The sequence below is a fragment of the Tachypleus tridentatus genome, chromosome 2 (genome assembly GCF_004210375.1).
Source record: "Tachypleus tridentatus isolate NWPU-2018 chromosome 2, ASM421037v1, whole genome shotgun sequence".
Taxonomy (NCBI): Eukaryota; Metazoa; Arthropoda; class Merostomata; order Xiphosura; family Limulidae; genus Tachypleus; species Tachypleus tridentatus.
Genome location: NC_134826.1, coordinates 40,103,369 through 40,122,561, shown reverse-complemented (window position 1 = coordinate 40,122,561; position 19,193 = coordinate 40,103,369). Strand labels below are relative to the sequence as shown.

At 29.8% G+C, this 19,193-nt stretch overlaps 1 protein-coding gene across 2 annotated transcripts in view; it reads right to left on the bottom strand.

Annotated features, from left to right (window-relative positions):
* Positions 1-19,193, bottom strand: part of g (adaptor-related protein complex 3, delta 1 subunit-like garnet) — an 88,599-nt gene that overhangs the window by 30,758 nt on the left and 38,648 nt on the right. The window contains exons 10-20 of one of the 2 annotated variants that reach the window (XM_076484769.1): positions 14,777-14,826; positions 11,479-11,527; positions 8,035-8,180; positions 6,962-7,110; positions 5,280-5,406; positions 4,909-5,012; positions 3,824-4,055; positions 3,136-3,281; positions 2,710-2,802; positions 1,492-1,552; positions 198-266 (exon numbers count right to left, since the gene is read on the bottom strand). In XM_076484769.1, the coding sequence (XP_076340884.1) occupies positions 198-266; positions 1,492-1,552; positions 2,710-2,802; positions 3,136-3,281; positions 3,824-4,055; positions 4,909-5,012; positions 5,280-5,406; positions 6,962-7,110; positions 8,035-8,180; positions 11,479-11,527; positions 14,777-14,826 (1,226 nt within the window). The remainder of the gene's footprint in view (positions 1-197; positions 267-1,491; positions 1,553-2,709; positions 2,803-3,135; positions 3,282-3,823; positions 4,056-4,908; positions 5,013-5,279; positions 5,407-6,961; positions 7,111-8,034; positions 8,181-11,478; positions 11,528-14,776; positions 14,827-19,193) is intronic. The other variant, XM_076484770.1, reaches the window with a different exon arrangement.

Below are 19,193 nucleotides of genomic sequence, written 5' to 3'. Positions count from 1 at the left end.
CAATAAAACATTCAGTTCCAGACCAGACAAAGGATTCAATATTATTTGTAAGTATGTAACACTTTTGTTTATAAATCCTTAGTATAAATTGTATTGTTTTTATATTAATATATACGTGTTAGAGAAAACTGTGTGTATCAACCTCATCAGCATGTTCCACAAGAATGTGAAAAGTATAAAACTAAAAAGTGTCTTACCTTTCTTGAAGTAGTAGTTTTCAGATAATGTGGATTATTAGCTTGTTCTTGTTTACGAGCTTTTCTTCTCTGAAAACATTAAATATTAAAATACAAGATTGACATAGTTTGAAATGAATTACAAACAGTTACTATTTCTGGCCCAGATATACATATCAATCATTACACAATATAAAGAAATATCAAAACTCCAATTATCACACAAAGATGCAACAAAAGATCTAACATTAATTCACTTTTGACATCATTAGTTATTTTAATAACTAATAATTACTTACAAATTCACATATTTACTGATGTGTGTGTGTCAAATGTTATAAGAACTTCTGATACAAAAGGTAACCCAGTCAGAATCACAAAACTGTATATAAGAGCTAATTTTTAACATGAAAACCAAATTTTGAAAATTAAGTCATTACAACAGCTAAAAACAAAGCACATATTCAAATTATGCTCTTATAAGAAGTACTAGGTTTTCCTTTTTAACACAATTTTTAAAAGCTATGGTTTAAAAACTGAAAGCCAATGCGCTGGTTGGAGACCAACATACCTATCTGAAAAATTGTTAGAAAATTCAAATTATCTGTAACTGTTTTATTTTTCAGATCTCATAATTTATTCTTTTTAATTCAAAAGCAAAGGTTCGGAAAAATAGTTCCAGAATGATCTTTTGTCTCCCAAAAGTCAGTGCCCAGAATGTTTTTCACTGGAAACAAGCACTCATCAATTGGACTGGAGATAATGATACAAAAGACTATATGAAATGCTATTTATATAAGCAGTATAATACTTAAAAAGTTAGTTCAAATGTTAAAGCTGGTGAGCTATTGGACACCAGCAGACTGGCTACGTTTTGGTACTGAATGAAAAGTTTCTTCATGTGTTGTGATAACATTAGAGATCCTTGATTCTGAATAATGAAAAACCCACTTGAAATAAAAATGCATCTCAGAACAGCTGGTATGGGTATTAACACTTATTAATAAAGCAGAGAACAAACGTTTCAAGTTTGTTTTTGAACTTTTTTAGTCTGAATACATCATGTGCAGTTTTGAATATTTGTATAAACAATTTACTGAAGATGACCTAGGAAAGTCAAAACATTGTTTTCTGCTTTATTAGTAAAAGTGTTAATACCCATACAAGCCATTCTGAGATACAAGGTTAAAGGGCTTTAAATATATAATATTTTAAAGCATAAAATATGGTTAATATTTTTTAAGTAATAAGAACTAATGTATTTTATACTGAAGATTATTAAACACTTAAAATATATAAAAATTATTCAAAATACCTTTTCTAGTTCTTCCTCTGTCAGTTCAGGCATTTTATGTGTATAATTCTGTTGAATCATTCTAGACATGAAATATAAAAAAATTATTCTTATAATACTAACAGTTTCCAATTCTGTTGCTTACATAATAAAACAATGCAAGTGTGTAAAATAACAAATCTACAATTTATGGAAAAATGTACGTACATAGCAATAACTTAGTAACGAAATATTTTGAAATTCAACTCTCTTGCTACAAGATCATTCAGTTTGACCGACTTTATAAGCATTCCTTATAGTTTTCATACTATAATTTTTAATACAGTATGTATCTTCACAAAGTTTGACAGCCTTTAGTAAACACTGCTAGTTCTTTGTACAGAAAAAAATTCAGATTTTTTTAATAAAGTATTTTTGCTAAAGATTTGGCCAGGAATATGTAGTCTTTTTTTATTATTCTGAGTGAAAAGTGATTTTCATGTTAAAATTAAAAATCATTTTTTCATCTTACAAAATCTATTAAATTTTGTACATTTTTTCAGTGAATTTTTATACTTATTTACTATTTTCTCTACCATAACTTTACACAAGGTTGGTCAGTTTAAATTACCTTATAATCACCAAAAAATCTAAATTATCTTTTGTAATTTCTAGATTGATTTCAAATTGTAATATAAAACTACATTTGCTTTTCCTAAATAATTTTAAACTTTTAACAGTATACATCTGTTTATATTAAATTTTGTTTCACTGCTCTTTAAGCCATGTAACCACTATTTGAACCATTATAAGTTGTTAATCACTTAGCAGACATGCAGACTACATTACATTTTTCATGAGCAGTTTGTGAACATACCTCAGGAAATTTGTTTAGTACATTATAAATTTTACATAAACTACTCTTAATTGATCTAAAAGTTGCCAATTTTTACGTCACTTTTATAAATAGTAAAGATTACACATGGAAAACAAAAAATAAAGTACCTTGGTCTTTTTTTGTTCTTGTTAATTGTCAATGAACTTAAAGCTCACTAACTTTTGAAACATGGCTATGTTTTTATGCTATATTTATCTGTATAACATGAAAAGAGTATTTTAATTAAATATTGAATGCGACTTGAAAAAACCTCATAAAATACACAGAAAAAGATGACCTTGGAGAGAGGGTTAAGTCCAGGTACTCTTTTTATACTGTTGTATATATAGCTATATCAAAATCTAACAAATGTTGGCTTTCACCTGTGATCACTTTTAACAAAGATGTCTCCCTTCACTTCTTCTTCTGAGGATGATTCTGAAGGAGGTTCATTGATCCATTGGTCTAAATCAAGGCTAAAAAAATGTTTTGTGAAACTTCACACCTCGGACCAAACAATAAAATACATAGTAAAAATATAATGTGATACACACCAGTGTTGAAAATGTTTTGAAGATATGATCAAATACACATGGCTGGTGGCAAACTATATTTTCAGCTGCCTTTGAATTTCATACACAGAACTAAAAATAATTGAATCAATACAAGAGAACAGAGAAATAAAATAATATTTCATTATTACATACATTGAAGAAGTAAAAAAAAAAAAAAAAAAATCTTAAACAGAGGATAACTAAACCATCTACACATAGATATCACCAACACCACTTATTTAGTAAAACACTAACCCTTCAGGAACAGGCACTTTCTTTTGGGCTTTGGGGGCTACAGGATTTAATTCTCCTGAAAAAAGGGCTTGCAACTCCTCTCCTATTGCTTCTCCTTTACTTTGAAGCTTAATGAGTTGCTTGATAAGTTGAAGAGCACCACAAGCCTAAATGTATTAACAATAATATAATCAAAAATATGCATTCAGAGAATGGTAGAAAACATGGGAAGTTAAATTGTACTAAATAACTATAATTACCTTGAACTAAAGATGGCATTTACTTAATACGTACAAAAAGTAACCAATAATGATATTAAAACATATTTCTTAATTTATATCCATGAGAATTATTACAGAAAAAAGTATTCAGGCATCTACAGTGAAAATTAGCTGAAACATAATAAAAGATAAAGAAGATTGGCAGTAAAATATATAGTGTGAGAATACATTTCTTTTTTGATCAAGTGTTAATTTCATTTTAGATTTATGTAACACTGTACGGTAATATAAACCCATACTGAAACTTATGTGGACAATAAAAATTTGATAAACTGTACGATTTTGCTGTCTTATGCCTTCAAGGTCAGAAGCAGGTTATGTGAAAATGATGTAACTAAAGATATTAAACAGTGGATTAGAAGCTGTTATTCTAAAAAACAATAACAACAAAAATACTCTACTCTAAGAGCTTTTCAAACTCAAGTTACCCTATCCTGAACTTCCAAGTTTGCATTCTGCACAAACATTGGCAGCTTTTCCACTAGAAGTTCACCCAGAGTTTCAGCTTCTTCCTTATTATCCTCAGCCTCAAGCTGTGCAACAACTCTAGAGTACAATTTTACTATGTTTTGTACATAAACACCTTGGATATGTGGAGGTAAAACTGTCACTTTTGGCTTTAACATGGCTTCGAGAGTTGCTCTTGGATCACTGAGCATCCTGAAACATGTATAATATATATACAGTTTGTGTACACATTGATGACACAAAGGTATTAGAAGAATCAGTATAACATTAAAATTATTACGTATACTTATAAATAAAGATAATATGAAACAAGATGAAGTAATCATATTTAAAGTAAACCAAATTTTATATAAAACTTTACATTTAAAATATGAAGCATTAAAATGTCAATGAACAAGGTACAAACTACATAAATTACAAGTATGGTTATGTGAAGGTTTAGTCATGTACAAAAAGCTACACAAATTCAGCCCTCCATAAAAGTTACATGTGGTCATACTGCTAAATATTTGATTTAAAGATAAAAACCAATGTTACTTTATTCCCACTTGTAAGCAAGTGCATCGAAAGGAAATCCATTGATGTTTTGGAGTATACATCCCACATTCACATAAAACACACACACAAAACAATTGATCCCCAGTTAGCAGTTAACCTTTTTATAAAATTTTATAGAAATCCAACAAATAACTAGTGTAAATGACAATAATTACAGTAATGATCATAATCTATATTACTCAATCCATCATACATCAAGCTTTTTTTTATTAACACCCACAAGTCTTGGTTTAGTTCTTTACAATAACTAATAAACAATTACTTCTCAGACTGATTTTTACCACACACCATAGATACATTACTTTCAAAATTAAGTATTAGTATACATAGACCATTTTGGGCAAATACCCTGTTTTAGTAATATAAGAATTTATGAAACACAACCTAGAATATAATGATAAGCCAGTGTGTACACAACAGTTAAAACATATTTCTTGTTATAACTGTTCTCAAGGTTTTACACAAAACAAGAACACTGTACACTCACTCTGCAAATTCTCCACAAATCCAAGCTGCTGCATAAAGGACCTCATAGATACTATTTCTTTGCGTGTTTCCCACTAACAAATGTGCATTATCCAACAGGACTGCCTGTGGTTAGCAAAGAAAATTTTTGTTGTTACTATAACAATGATTGAATATTACATCAGTTTACGATATCTTTGTCATCAATGAATGACTAAGTAAATTTTTTGAAATATATAGTTCCACTTCCTTTCTTCAGTAAACATGAAAGTACACATTACACAGAGGATCACATGAAAATTATAGTATTTTAATAATTATTACTTGCAATAATAAATAATTTTTCCATGTATAATGCTATTTTTCTTAGTTTAAAAATGGAAAAGATTATACCATTTGAGAGACAGCAAAGGATCGAATAGCTGGGACTCTGATAGCCACATCTAGCATTTGTGAGGCAATTAGAGCTCCATGTTTTGTTCCTTCTATCCTTGTGATTTCCACCAAAATGCTTACATACCTAGAGGATAAAGGAAATTCATATATACATTTAAAATAATTATAATTTTTACCATATACTTAATACAATTATACAAATCATGGTATACTGAAATGCCAAGAAATAAGGTTTACAAATGAAATAATAAAATAACCAACAAGGTAGGAGCAACCTTCAAATGTTTTTTTTTTTGCATTAATTAGAACTTTAAAAATAAATTGACTAATCTTCATACAAAGCCAAAAGTAGTAATATAAGAATATAATCAACACAATATTCCATTCACCAAAAACTTTGAAGATCTCATTTTCCAATTACAACAGAGCCCTTTTACAGTTTTAGTCCTTTTATGTTTGCCAGAAACAAGACAATCTGGTGAACAAGGCCTCTTTTTTCCATCTTGTGAATGATCGCATTGGTGTTTCTATGCCACTTAGAAAACGAGAAATACCCATCTACGTGAGCGCTGATTGGCTGACAAGCACTGATGACGTAACAATGGATTTCCCCACGTACCCAGTATGGAGAAGCACTGCACTCAAATTATTGGTAGATGTCGGAGATACAAATATTTTTTATTATTTGAAGCATAAATATGAATATTGCAAGTAGCCATTTGAACTGTCTTTTATTTAGTATGAAAATTTATTTGTATCACTAGAAATTTTCTTTTCACCCCTTTCAAGCCCTGGGGGAACAATTTATTTTATTTAACAGGCCTATATCATATATAATAATTTGGAAGTTGCAACAAATCGTAAAATTTGTCTGTATGAACGTATAGTCATAATGTATACACCAAAATTGTAATGATTGGCATCTCTGTTACAATACAGCTTTGTTTACACAATTTCACCAACAATCAAGTTCTGAGCGTTTGCTTTGAATTTCACGCAAAGCTACATGAGGTCTATCTGCACTAGCCGTCCCTAATTTAGCAGTGTAAGACTAGAGGGAAGGCAGCTAGTCATCACCACTTACTGCCAACTCTTGAGTTACTCTTTTACCAATGAATAGTGGGATAGACAGTCACATTATAACACCCCCACAGCTGAGAGGGTGGACATGTTTAGTGCAACCCTCAAATTACGAATAGAGTGCCTTAACCATCTGACCATGCCAGGCCAGTTCTGAGAAAGTGTATGTCAAAGGATACACTGTGTCTTATTATTTCTACACATCTGAACTGCTCATTTACATTAGTTAACTCTGATTTTAAATTGAGATCAAAGCTCTGAAATCACTAAAGAGACACATCCAAGTCTAATTTGGTAAACACATGGGTACACATACATAGATACAAAATAATGTTTCATTATAATATTTTGACAAAACATGTTTATTAAACAAGGTTTGTACAGACCTTACCATTATTAGATTACAAATTTAAGGTTATTATAACAATAGGTATTTTTTACATTTTTTTAACACTCAATATTCATATTTCTTGCTTAACAAAAGGTAAGGTACAAGCAGATTACTTTGATTTCATAAGATATGCTCTTGAATACTACAATATAAAATTAAAGGGTACAGACAGTAATTTCTAATTTCAATGCCTGTTAATAAACCTTACCACTCAAAGTTGGTGATGTACTGATAGTTGTTCTGAGAGCAAATATCAATGATCTTTGAGAGTAGTTCATCACGATAATTTGTACCTTCTGCTTTATCCATGTGCAACATCAATTTCTTTACAATTTCCATTAGATTTTTTTTAGACACCTGCAAAAGTATAAATAAATAAAAGCAATGTATCATTAGCCCAAAATAACCACTCTCAAAGACAAATACCATATTTTCTGCCTAAGCCGAATTTCTGGCCCTAAATTTTGGACCTGATTTTTGGGGGTCGGCTTATTGGCCGATCACTCCTTTCGGAAATTTCTTCTTAGGAAATGTTTTTTTTTATTAAATTACCATAGGCGGTAATTTTGTCCCATCAGCAAAGCACGTTAAGACTACAGTGAAACGTTGTTTCTGGAATTTCATTGGTTACCTAATTACAATGAGTGGAGCCAATAACGAATGACATATTGATTCCATCTCTGTCTCAATACGACACGTTCTGCTTTACTACAGAACGCCAATGATCACACACAACATGCATGCTGACGCTGAAACGAGATTAAGAAATCATTTTGAAGAAACTTTCCACTTCTTAAAAAATGGCTTCGGCTTATTGGGCGGTAATAAGCAAAAACCCTCATTTTCAGAGCTGAAAATTGGCCTCGGCTTATTCGGCGATTCGGCTTATTAACCGGAAAATACGGTATATCAAATATTTGATACTGTGTAAAAATTTCCAAATATTTATACTGGAGGTAAACCTTTAAAATCAAAACAAAGTGTATAAATTCATATACAGTAATAAAAAGGTTTGTAACAATGTAATTTATGTAGGTTTTTTAAATGAACAACAATGTACTGAAGATTTATCCAGTAGCATCCTAGTATTACTATTATTATGCACATAATGTGGTAACATATTACTTGTATATTTTTCAAAGATATAATCACATTTATGTTATCTGAAAATATAGAAATATTAAAAGGAAAATTAACTAAAATAAATGTTTGATTTTAGAACAAGTAGATCAAGCTGAGTTAACAGTGTAATGTTATTAGATATCAGCCTTTGAAACTCACCATTCCATAAAGCAAGTCTAAAGCACGGAGTCTGATTGACTCATCTTTATCGTCCAAACACTGCAGGACTAGATCTTTGTGGGCTTGGACACTTTTAGGATGGGTTTTCAGTATCTTAGACATAGCCAAGAGCCCTAAATATTTTACTATAAAGATACAATAAAATGAATTTATTACATATTCAAGCTCTGAAATAAAAGTGAATTCTGATGAAGAGAGAAACAACAACCTTGGATAAACCAATCTAGAAGGTGATACACCTCCATTATTGACTACCTAATTAAACATGTTTGCTAAAAGAAAGTTTTCCTATAATTATAAAATTGACTGAAGTTTAAGAACAGCATCAAATCAAATTCATTGTATTGATAAACAATATGTAACTGTTACATTAATTTTAAGCTTTCCAGAAAGAATCGAGTAACCAAAACAATATTCACATGTAGGAACACATTTAATTTTATATTGATAATTATAAAAACTTAGGAGTTCTAGAACATAGCCACTAAAGTAATGCTGCAATTATTACACTAGTCTCTGCTTGCTCCAGGTCCATTTACATGGCTACTATTAAAACTAATGTCATTCACACAATCATACCAAAGTTAGTCATACTAAAATTTAAGTTTCACTGGCAATATGCAAGTCTGGAATTTAGTGCTAACAATTTTCACAATACACCTTAATTTGTTCCAAACAGAATGCATTCAATTAGATACTTTGTGCCATTCTCTGTTTGAAAGGTACTTCTGCTTTCCTAAATTTCTGTTCATCTGCTTCTGTGTTTCTCTTAAAATATAAACAGTATCCATTTGGATAATTAAAAAAAATGTGGTAACACAGATTCATAACAAACACAGAAAAAATATTATTGAATCCACAGTGGTTCCAATGACATTGAGATTGATTCTATTACTCCTATTGCCATGGGTGTACTTTACTGCATGACACATCTTAAATTCAGAATTTTATTAAACTTCTCTTTGTTTATGTTGTACCAATTAGTATAGCATGAAAATTAACTAATAATCCATATTTTAATAGTATACAAGTTTTAAGTTCTTATTATACAAATCAATATATAAAAAAATCCTGAATTTCTGGTGTGACGTTTTCTCTAGGTATCTTTTCTTTAATTTTTATCCATCATCCTTCCAACAAGTATGAAATTAAATACAAGTTACTTATTATAAAATTTTTATTGCTCAGAGAAATGATAATTTTTATACCCTTCACTTTTGTTCAGTTACAGAGCTGTTTATAATTCTCTTACTTTCAATCATGTACTACTTATAACCAATAAAAAGCCAATGTTTTTATCTATCAAAAATAACAATGTGTGCTAAGCAAATAATCATCAGTTTCACTCAAGAGCACAAGCTTTGTTCTCATGAAAAAGTTAAAAACTAGTTCAGATGAACTTGTGACAGTTCATTAAATAGTAAATACAACCATTAGTATAAAGTAGGATTAAATATCCTTAACAAGAGACAGTAAGAAAAAAGAAAATTGGGGAAGCACTTTTCTTCTTGTTCATGTTTTTTATTATTATAAAAGTAACTAAAATTTAAAAATAAAGATCTTTTTAGGCTAGTTAAGATTAGATTAAGTGAAATAAAAGCAACAATAATATAATAAAATTATTTCATAAAGAGTGCACGTGAGCAGCTTGGGAGTAATGTAATTTGATAACATGAGATGTACATTCCCCAAGTGATTAACAACTTACAAGGGTGCAGATAGTTAAACATGGTTGAAGGAAGATCAAAAGAGGAATAAAATTTAATAGATGTATATTGTTACAAGCTTAAAACTAATTAGGACGTATAGTTTCATGTTACAACTTTAGCTCATTCTAGAAAGAAAAACACGGTAATTTAGATTTCAATTTTGTTTTGGTGGTTATTAGGTCAGTCGATCTACAGATCCCATAAAGTGATTGGGTAAAGAAAATATAGGTTAAAAGTGTCACTGAAAACAAACATTTGAAATATATTTAGGTTTCATTTATTACACAAAGAAAATTTCAGATTTTTGAGAAGAGAAAATAATTTTAATCTTAACATGAAAATCCACTTGTACACGGACCATTCAAAACAAATGCTCAACGTATTCACAGACAAATTGTTTAGTTTATTAAAAATACTTCACCAAGAAATATGAATTTCTGTATGTGAAAGATATAGTGTTGATTGAGAGTCTGCTAAATTTTGAGGATATCCACACTATACTGAAAGTTTGAAGTATTAAACCTACAGAAACTTTAAACACATGCAATGAAAGTTATGTGGTCTGTCAAATTGACCGAGCCTGTGTTGAGACTTAAAGAAACTTTTAGTACATTAGTTGTCAAACTGTCATGGAATATTAAGACATTATATCAAATATTGACAAATTCTAATTGTGATAAATGATGATTTCAGCACTGGGGTTGAACACTGGTACCAAACTCCATGTGAAAAGCATTTGGATATTTTAATTAAGATGTGCATTAATTCAAGTCTAATGAGTACCATTTTGTGTTTATTAATAAAGCAATTATCTCAGTTACATATAGTTTTATTATTATTGAAATATACCTATTACTATCATGATAATGAAATGCTTTTCTTTTACTACCTGAATTGAAAATCAACAAACTTTTGAAAAATAAACACACATTTCTATAGCTTTAGATCAAGAATGATTCTTGTTTTCAATGGCAATGTATTAGAGTCAGCAACTATCTGAACTATTCAGAGAACTGATGTCAAAACATTAATTTTATTATGTTTTCTAACACATTGTACAATTCACTTAAAAATAAATATCAAGTGTCATTACTATACATCCACATCACATTTACTGCATTGTTCTTTAAGATTTAAAATGAACAGCTTAGTTCTTTGTATTTGTATTTCACTAAAATATTGTGGAACAAAAAAACAATAACTTAATTTTAAATTTGTTAAACCTCGAAAAAGCATGTCCTCCTATAATGGTATGCTTTAGCACTTACCCAGGAGATTAAAAACTTTTGAAAATATTTTGTGAAATAGATGATCAAGAAATTTCCCAAATTTTTTGATGATTAATAGTTTCAAACTAACTTTAGATCAACAAATCTAAAGTAAACAATTAATAATTTTCTTCTAAATTGTATTGCAAATAGTAAATAAATACTAAAAGATAACAATCTATATTTTTACAAACCATAAAAAAATTGGATTGCTGAGTCCCGATATTTAATTTTGGATTATTTTGAAGATTTTTGGAATTAAAATATTTAAGAATGTGCAAAAGAATTAATAAAAATCACAAATAAATATCACACAGGGTATAAGCAATTTTATAAAAACCAGCCCACAAGAAAATGTTTTTTCTGTAGTGGCATACATTTGAAAAAAAATTCAGCATCTAACATAACTTAATACAAATTTAGAATAAACAAAGCATTTTACTCACAATTTTGATCTGAGTCTTCAATAAGTATCCTAAGTTTCTGGACACACAGCTGGAAAACAAAAACTCACATGTATGATTGAATAATAGTGAAATTGCAACAAAAGTCCACGAAATTCATAAAATATACCTTTATTGATAAAACAATAAAAAAATTATGTCACAGAAGATATCATAAAATAACAAAAATTAAAATTTCAATTATGCAATTAATGGTGTTAATCTGTGGAAGGATTCTACTGTATTCGTATACATTTAAATAGTTTTGGTTACATTCCACTCGACCATTTCCATGGTATACAACAAAAACTACTTAATCAAGCAATAAAACAAGCAGGAGTTGAACATTCTCAAATAACCAGAATAAAGCAGTGGTGTCACATATTAGTTCAGTTTATATGATCTACTTTTTCTATTATTTACTTTGTTTTTGATAAACAACAGTTACAGCCAAAAGTTACAACATTTTTTAATGTTTTGGTAAAAGCATAAATGTTTTGAATTACTTGACAACTCCTTTTCAGAAAAATTTCAAAAATGATTGAAATCATTCATATAATTTTTATCATCTAAGTAACATATAAAAGCCAAGCAGAAAAATAGTCTTTATGGTTTGTATGACAATATTTGTCTTGAATCATTTTCAAAAAGTTCTCACTGAATGACAACAAAGTTGCTTTCAGAGTTCTCAACTACTTAAATCAGTAACAGGTTTATGACTACTATGCTGAGAAAACTTCATTAAATTTAGGCAAACTTCTATATGTAGTTGTCAAACAAAAGGTTATTCTGATGAAACATGACTGGATTTCTATACTAGATTTTACATCAGATTTAGTTGAAAATTATACAGTTTTTTCCCCACGAGTGCCTTGTTATCACTCTTACAGAGAAAGGTACAACGTAAATTAGAGGCATCATTTACTTAAATGGTACAGTTTTGTTTTTTCAAAAAACCTTCATCCATATTACAGATTTCATATCCCAGCAGAAGGATTAGATTTGAAGCAATACATATTTCTACCTACTATGAAATAAGATTTCACTTTTACTTGGCACTCTGTATTTGTCTCTCTCTGTTGGTATAACATTGTAGTTTAACTGATTTAAGTGATATTTGCATTTAAACATCCATTTTTCTCTGTTAACACTTTATAATAAAAAATCTGTTAGTAGAGGAAAGTCAAGTGATTCGGAGTAATTTGATGGTAGTCAAAAATTTCTCAATCACCTCTAGATTTCAAGTCAACAATAATTTTATTAGCACCACTTTGTGAAATCAACTCAGTACAACAGATTTATGCTGTGAAATTAAATTTACTTTGACAGTTTAACAAGGCATACATTTTTCATAACTTCACATAAACTATTGTACTGGTGTAAAATTCTAAATATTTTAAGAAAATCACTGAAAAGCCAACTTCCTCCAGTTCAACTAAATTCTGAGAGTGCAAAATTCACCTAAACAGTTTCTACTACACTCTTAGAAAATATATTACAAAAAGATCACATATACAGGGTGAATGTAGCCTACTACCAGTGTTCTGGGTGTAAAATTGGTGAACAAGAAAAACACTGGGCTTCAGGTGTGTTGCACAGTTTCCACATCTGGCTTAACACAGTGGTTGAGGTAAAAAGAGAAGTATGCCTTTTGGAGTTCCCAGGATGTGTCACAAACCCAAAGATCATTTCACTGACTTTTTTGTTTTTTAAAATGACTAATGTTTCTGGATATTCAGACAAAATTACACAATGCATTAAGTATCCAGATATTGTATCTGCAATGAAACTAGTACCTCATGGGGATGGTCTTCCAGTACAACATCCACCAGCAGATTGAGTTTGGTTTGTTTTTGAATTTTGCACAAAGCTACATGAGGGCTATCTGCACTAGGTGTTACTAATTTAGCAGTGTAAGACTAGAGGAAAGGCAGCTAGTCAACACCACCTACTGCCAACTTTTGCACTGCTCTTTTACCAACAAATATTGGGATTGATCATCACATTATAATGCCTCCAATGCTGAAAGGACAAGCATGTTTGGTGTGATCAGAATTTGAACCAGCAACTTTTAGATTATGAATTGTGTATCCACCTGGCCAAGCTGGGCCCTCAGTCAACTGGGAAACAGAAGAGTTATCTTGCAAGGAGGACAATGAATTTCTTCATCAGGTACTTCTACTCCTGCACCACTTCAACACAAACTACCTCATCTGATCGTGGAAGAAGAGTTAAATGTTTTGTTTCACAACTTATTTTCATAATATAAGAACATGTCGAATAAATACATCATAACTTCAAAATTAGAGGTGGAATGTAATTTTCAACAATTTTTAGAAGCAGTATCAAATTATCCAGAAACTTTTGTATTTGTCCTAGTAGGAGAGAAAACTGTTGTTATTGTTGCCTGATACAATAAGCATTTTCAAAGAGGTTTTCTTTGCCTTTGTCAGGTGCAATGAAAATTATCTGAATTTTTAGTTCAGAATGTAAAGTACAAAAGCAAAAGAAATAGCTGCTGTGACTATTGCTTTAATAACATACAAATTTAAGGCTTCATAATACAGCCATCAGATGAACAGAACTGAGTACTATATCTGATGTTCTCCTGTAAATATCAAAGATTATTTTCAGTTTGCTAATAACAATTTAACTGGTAGTTTTTCATTTTGTTTATAAACTACTTTGAAAGAAGTCTTAATAAAATATCCCATTACATTCATAAATATCAATAAGAACTGGTACAATTACATGTCAATAAGCTGGTGAAATATGTTCAATTGGCTGCACAAAAAGTACTAATCAAAGCTGAATGAGCCACCAAATACATACATCTAAAAAATTATATATACATGTGCAAACACTTTAGAATTATACACTTTTAATTATGTGAAATGTTATTTTTGTGATTCATCTTAAAATGAATTACAAAAAGAAATTTTGAAAGATAATTTACAAAATTGACATCACTGCTTTACTCAACATATCAACCAGTTTTCACTTAATCAACATAAATTGGGAAACTAATTTAGATGTTGCATGCATTAACTAACAAACTATTTAAATTATCAAAACCAAAATTATTGAATTTAAACACTACTATAATTAAATGAAAACAAAATAAAATTATAAAATAAATACTGTTAACAAACAGACAGCAAGCAGAAAAGAACAGGAAAAATTTAACAAAGCATGCTGCTATTGGACATCAGAAGAGATGGCAGCTACAGCAGTAGAGAAACTGCATCATCACACCAGACTTGCAAAGACAGATAATCAACTGTGAGTAATCGATGAGTACCTGAATTGATGCACTGTGGTTGGGCATGCCTGAAGATATAGAAATTAAAACTGTAAGTATAGAGAAAAAGACATAATTTCAGAATGCTAGCCCTTGGACTCTGTGATCAAAGTAAAATTAACAAATTGTATATAAAATAGTAAAAAAAAAAGCTCTCATCGTAAACACTTTCTTTGAAATATTTACCATGTTATAACACAAAATTTAAATTCTTAACAAAGGAATGGCTTATTCTACAGTTGTAAATTTTATATTTAAGAAAACCACAACAAATTAAATGACAATGCATTACTGATATTTTTCAAGTTTGTTGATCTATCTTAAAAGATTAAATCTTAATACACTCAAAAATGTCTTGTTACCTGCATACCATACATAATAAAAGTAAAAGTCAATTGTTTTTGAATTAAAAAAAATTAAGTTATAAAATGAACATTCTGTAATTACTAAAGTGGATCATTTAACACCCTTTCTGCACATAAAATGAAACAGTTATTGTCTACATGAAAATACTGTCCAAAACATATTATCACCAACTTGTACAATAAAAGTTGCTGTTATTGTATTTTTTAGATTAATTGCTCAGTTAAATAGGTTCCTGACTAAACATAAATTAAGATCAATGTACTTGTTCATCACATTGATGAAAAAAAAATTGTGCCTTATGCTAATGTAATATAAATGCTAAATAGTTATGTTGTATACATGTTTCTAGTTGCTATTAATCATGAAAAGTGACATTACTTGTCAGATATGAACAGAGAAAAATAGACAAAAAAGGGAGTCAATTTTATATAACAATCCATATAAGCATAACTATTTGAAAATTAATAAATCCAAGCAAAACATTAAAATGTATTAATATAAATATTAAGCATATGGTGTTTATACACTTAAAATGTGATTCTTTAAACTATTTCACATAGAACTTTCAAAAATATTAGTCATATCAGGAAGCAATGAATATTTAAGCTTTAAATTTTAATATTATTAGTATAAGATGTAATGCACATGTAATTTCTATCTGCAACATTTAAAAGTTCTTGGAAGGTGTTCCTTGAGAAAAATTGACTTTATACAAACTTTCCATACTTAGAAATAGGTATTTCCCAAAATATGTTAAAGATATAGTAATCCTTAGTTTGCCAAAATAATATATTTTAAAATAATTACCATGCTAATAATCTTCAATCGTTATCAGGGGGGGAGGAATCTAGAATTAGGTGAACGAACTGCTATCTAACAAGACTTAGAAATTCCAAATTATAACTTGATTGTGTTTGACTGTTTGCCACACATAAACCTACAGGAGCAATGGTTTGTCACAGCTACTGAGAAATGTATCACTGAAGAAGAGTGGCATAACCATTTGCTTAGATATATGTCACTGAAAAACCAAAGAATTAACGAAGTCATTCTGAGCAAATTAAGAAAAATGGCACAACTCTGAGTTGGCATATAATACCAGGGATATAACAATGGAGCCAAAAAAAAGGCAAAAACAATGGCAAGAAATTAACTAGACCCAAAATTCAAAAGCTTTTGTTCTCCCATTCAATATACAGTTAATAAATTTTATGTTGAATGGTGCAGCTAACAGGTGCACAAAGGAAGTGATGCTACTTTTCTGCTTCCATTCCTTGCTGGGAAATAATACTAAGTTCTTCTCAGTTCTTCATTAAGTAGTCAATGAGCAGTATGCAAAATGAAATTAGAATTATTAACTTCTGTACAATCCAACATAAACTGTGAGAAATCTGAAACACTGGTGCTTCCACTGCAGGAGTTCAAAAGCAAGAACAGTCACTTCCAACATAGACTTTAAAATTCAACAAAACTGTCAGCACAATCACTGAATATGTGGAAAGATTTTATAACTGCATGAAAAAATCTCTTTGTGCTATTTCTTGTATTACATTAAAGATTTTATTAGTAACTAAAACCAATGCAACAGAACTGTGTGGTGAACTGTAGGCCATCTCAAGAAGAGTGACTAAATTACTCCAAAAAGTGCATGAGAATGTGCATGTCAGATCACATTAATATCATCATTTCCCAACACTATTGTTACACTTGCTAACTTTGCCCATCACCACTGCTAATAGTGAAAGTTTTTCCAAATTCAAAATGATTAAAACTTTTCTAAGATCAAGCATGGCAAAATAAGCCTAGTCAGACTGGCCAGAGTTTCTATTGAATATACAACTGCATAATCACACAAATCAAAGCGTGTGATTTTGCCTCAGATTTTTAACTGGCATGGTGGTCACATGTTAACTCTTATTGCAATATTTCCACAGACTTTAATAAATAAATCAATTTAACTGTTTTGTTGCACAACTGAAAATTAGAATTGGAAGGGATCAGCAGACTAAAACCTTGCTAAGACCAACAAAAATAGTGCTGGACCTATAATGATCTTTCTTGCCATTGTTCAGAATGAAAGCTTGAAACTTCTATCAACTTTTGTGCAATGTCAATTAATTGAGGGCTATCTGCACTAGCCATTCCTAGTTCACAAGTGCAAGACTAGAGGGAATGCAGTTAACCTTTAAATGGTAGCCATCATCAACTGATGCTGCTACCTACAACATTCCCACTATTTAAGGGCTAATTACACTTGGGTTACACTTGTCAAATCGTGGGACTGACCATTATTACACCTCCATAATTAAAAGGGTACATCAGGTAACAGGATTCAAACCCAAGACATGCAGATTTCAAACCAAGTGCCTTAACCACCAAGAGATACTAGGCCTTCCTGTATTGTATCTTTAGGATATGTAATATGCAAGATAGTGATGTCAATCATTATGGTATGAATACAAATGAAGATAAGTTCTGTAATGATGATTTTAAAGTCCTACTTTTTCTACAAAGATTTATATAATTAGGATTTCATACAAAAGTATAATGTTCACATCTTATAGAGTTAGGCTTGCTTTAGTGACACTCATAAAACACTGCATTACAAAACTATAAGGGACACTTACACCATTAGAATATACATTTACTGCCCAATAAACCTAATGCAGTATGTGTACTTTCACAAAATTTGGTGTACTTTTAATAAGCATTACAAGTCATTTTCTGTTGTTGTTTTTAAATTTTGTGTTATGAATATTTGTTTGTGAATATATTGAGTCTGTTTTGTTACTACTCTAAGTGCAATTTTAATGGTCTCATTAGAAAAAATTGTCTCAAAGTATCATCTGTGCAAACTTTACAACCTACTAAGTACATTTCAATGGTTTGTTTTCAGTAAAGTTTTATATTTTGTCTGTTAATTTCTTTACCCTAATTCTATACAGGGTCTGTGGTGTTGACTGACCTCTTAACCACCATAAAAATGTAGTTACATTTCAGTTTTAATACATTATATACTATTTACAAACAAGTTCTTAAATTTCCCACATTTTTCTTGAAACACAGAACAGTAAATAAAAAAATATAGCAAAATTATCTCTTCCAGTTATAAACTTCATATTTGTTTGCTGGAGGTTGCTAATCCTTATCAAATTTGCATGTGAAGGACATAAAATTAAATAATTTTTCAGGTTTTATATGTATAGACACACACATTTGAAATAACCAAAAACTATAAATCATTAAATCAATACCATAGAATTGCACTATAATTTATCAAACCTAGCAACTAAACTGTATTTAGGTCTAAAATGTATGAAATCTTGAGTCTACTAAAGTCTTACCAGTTGGAATTTCATATAAAAAAAGAAAGCTCAATATCTATATATTTGAAAAATGCTGAGAAAGCCAATAGGGGGACATTCTGAACTTCTGACTGGTTATTCACACATCAGAAACAGAAATATACATAAGCATTCCAAGCAATAGAAAGAGGTGGGAATGACCACTGTTTGAGTCAGTAAATGTTGCAATGTCTCAGCAAATAAAAAAGACAAGAGGTTCCCATTTTATATTCTAGCTTTCATATAGATAATTTGAGTTCCTAATTCATAAGATGCTATAGTCTTTATATTTGGACATCAGAACATCTAATTTGAACAAAATGTTGCATTAAACATACCATATGACAAAAAAATTCAGTATTTTAGTTGTTTTTCTTAATAATTACTTTAAGAAATTTACTTTCATCTGATACTAAAATCTTAATTATAATCCACAGTTTGATACCAAACTTATTGACATATATTTATAAAATAGTAGTTCTATAAAAATTTGAATGCATCTCAACAAATGTGGCTTTACACTTTAACCCATGACAATAAGGTTAATGCGATGATGACAAACATACTTTTAACTAATAATGAGTTTTTCTGACACACAAACTACCAAACACCACTCACTCAAACTCCTATTAGTTAAGATTATGGTTAGTCAATATTGTTTACTTAACATTTTTAAGAGAAAAGAATGCCTTAAATTATCTTTTTCA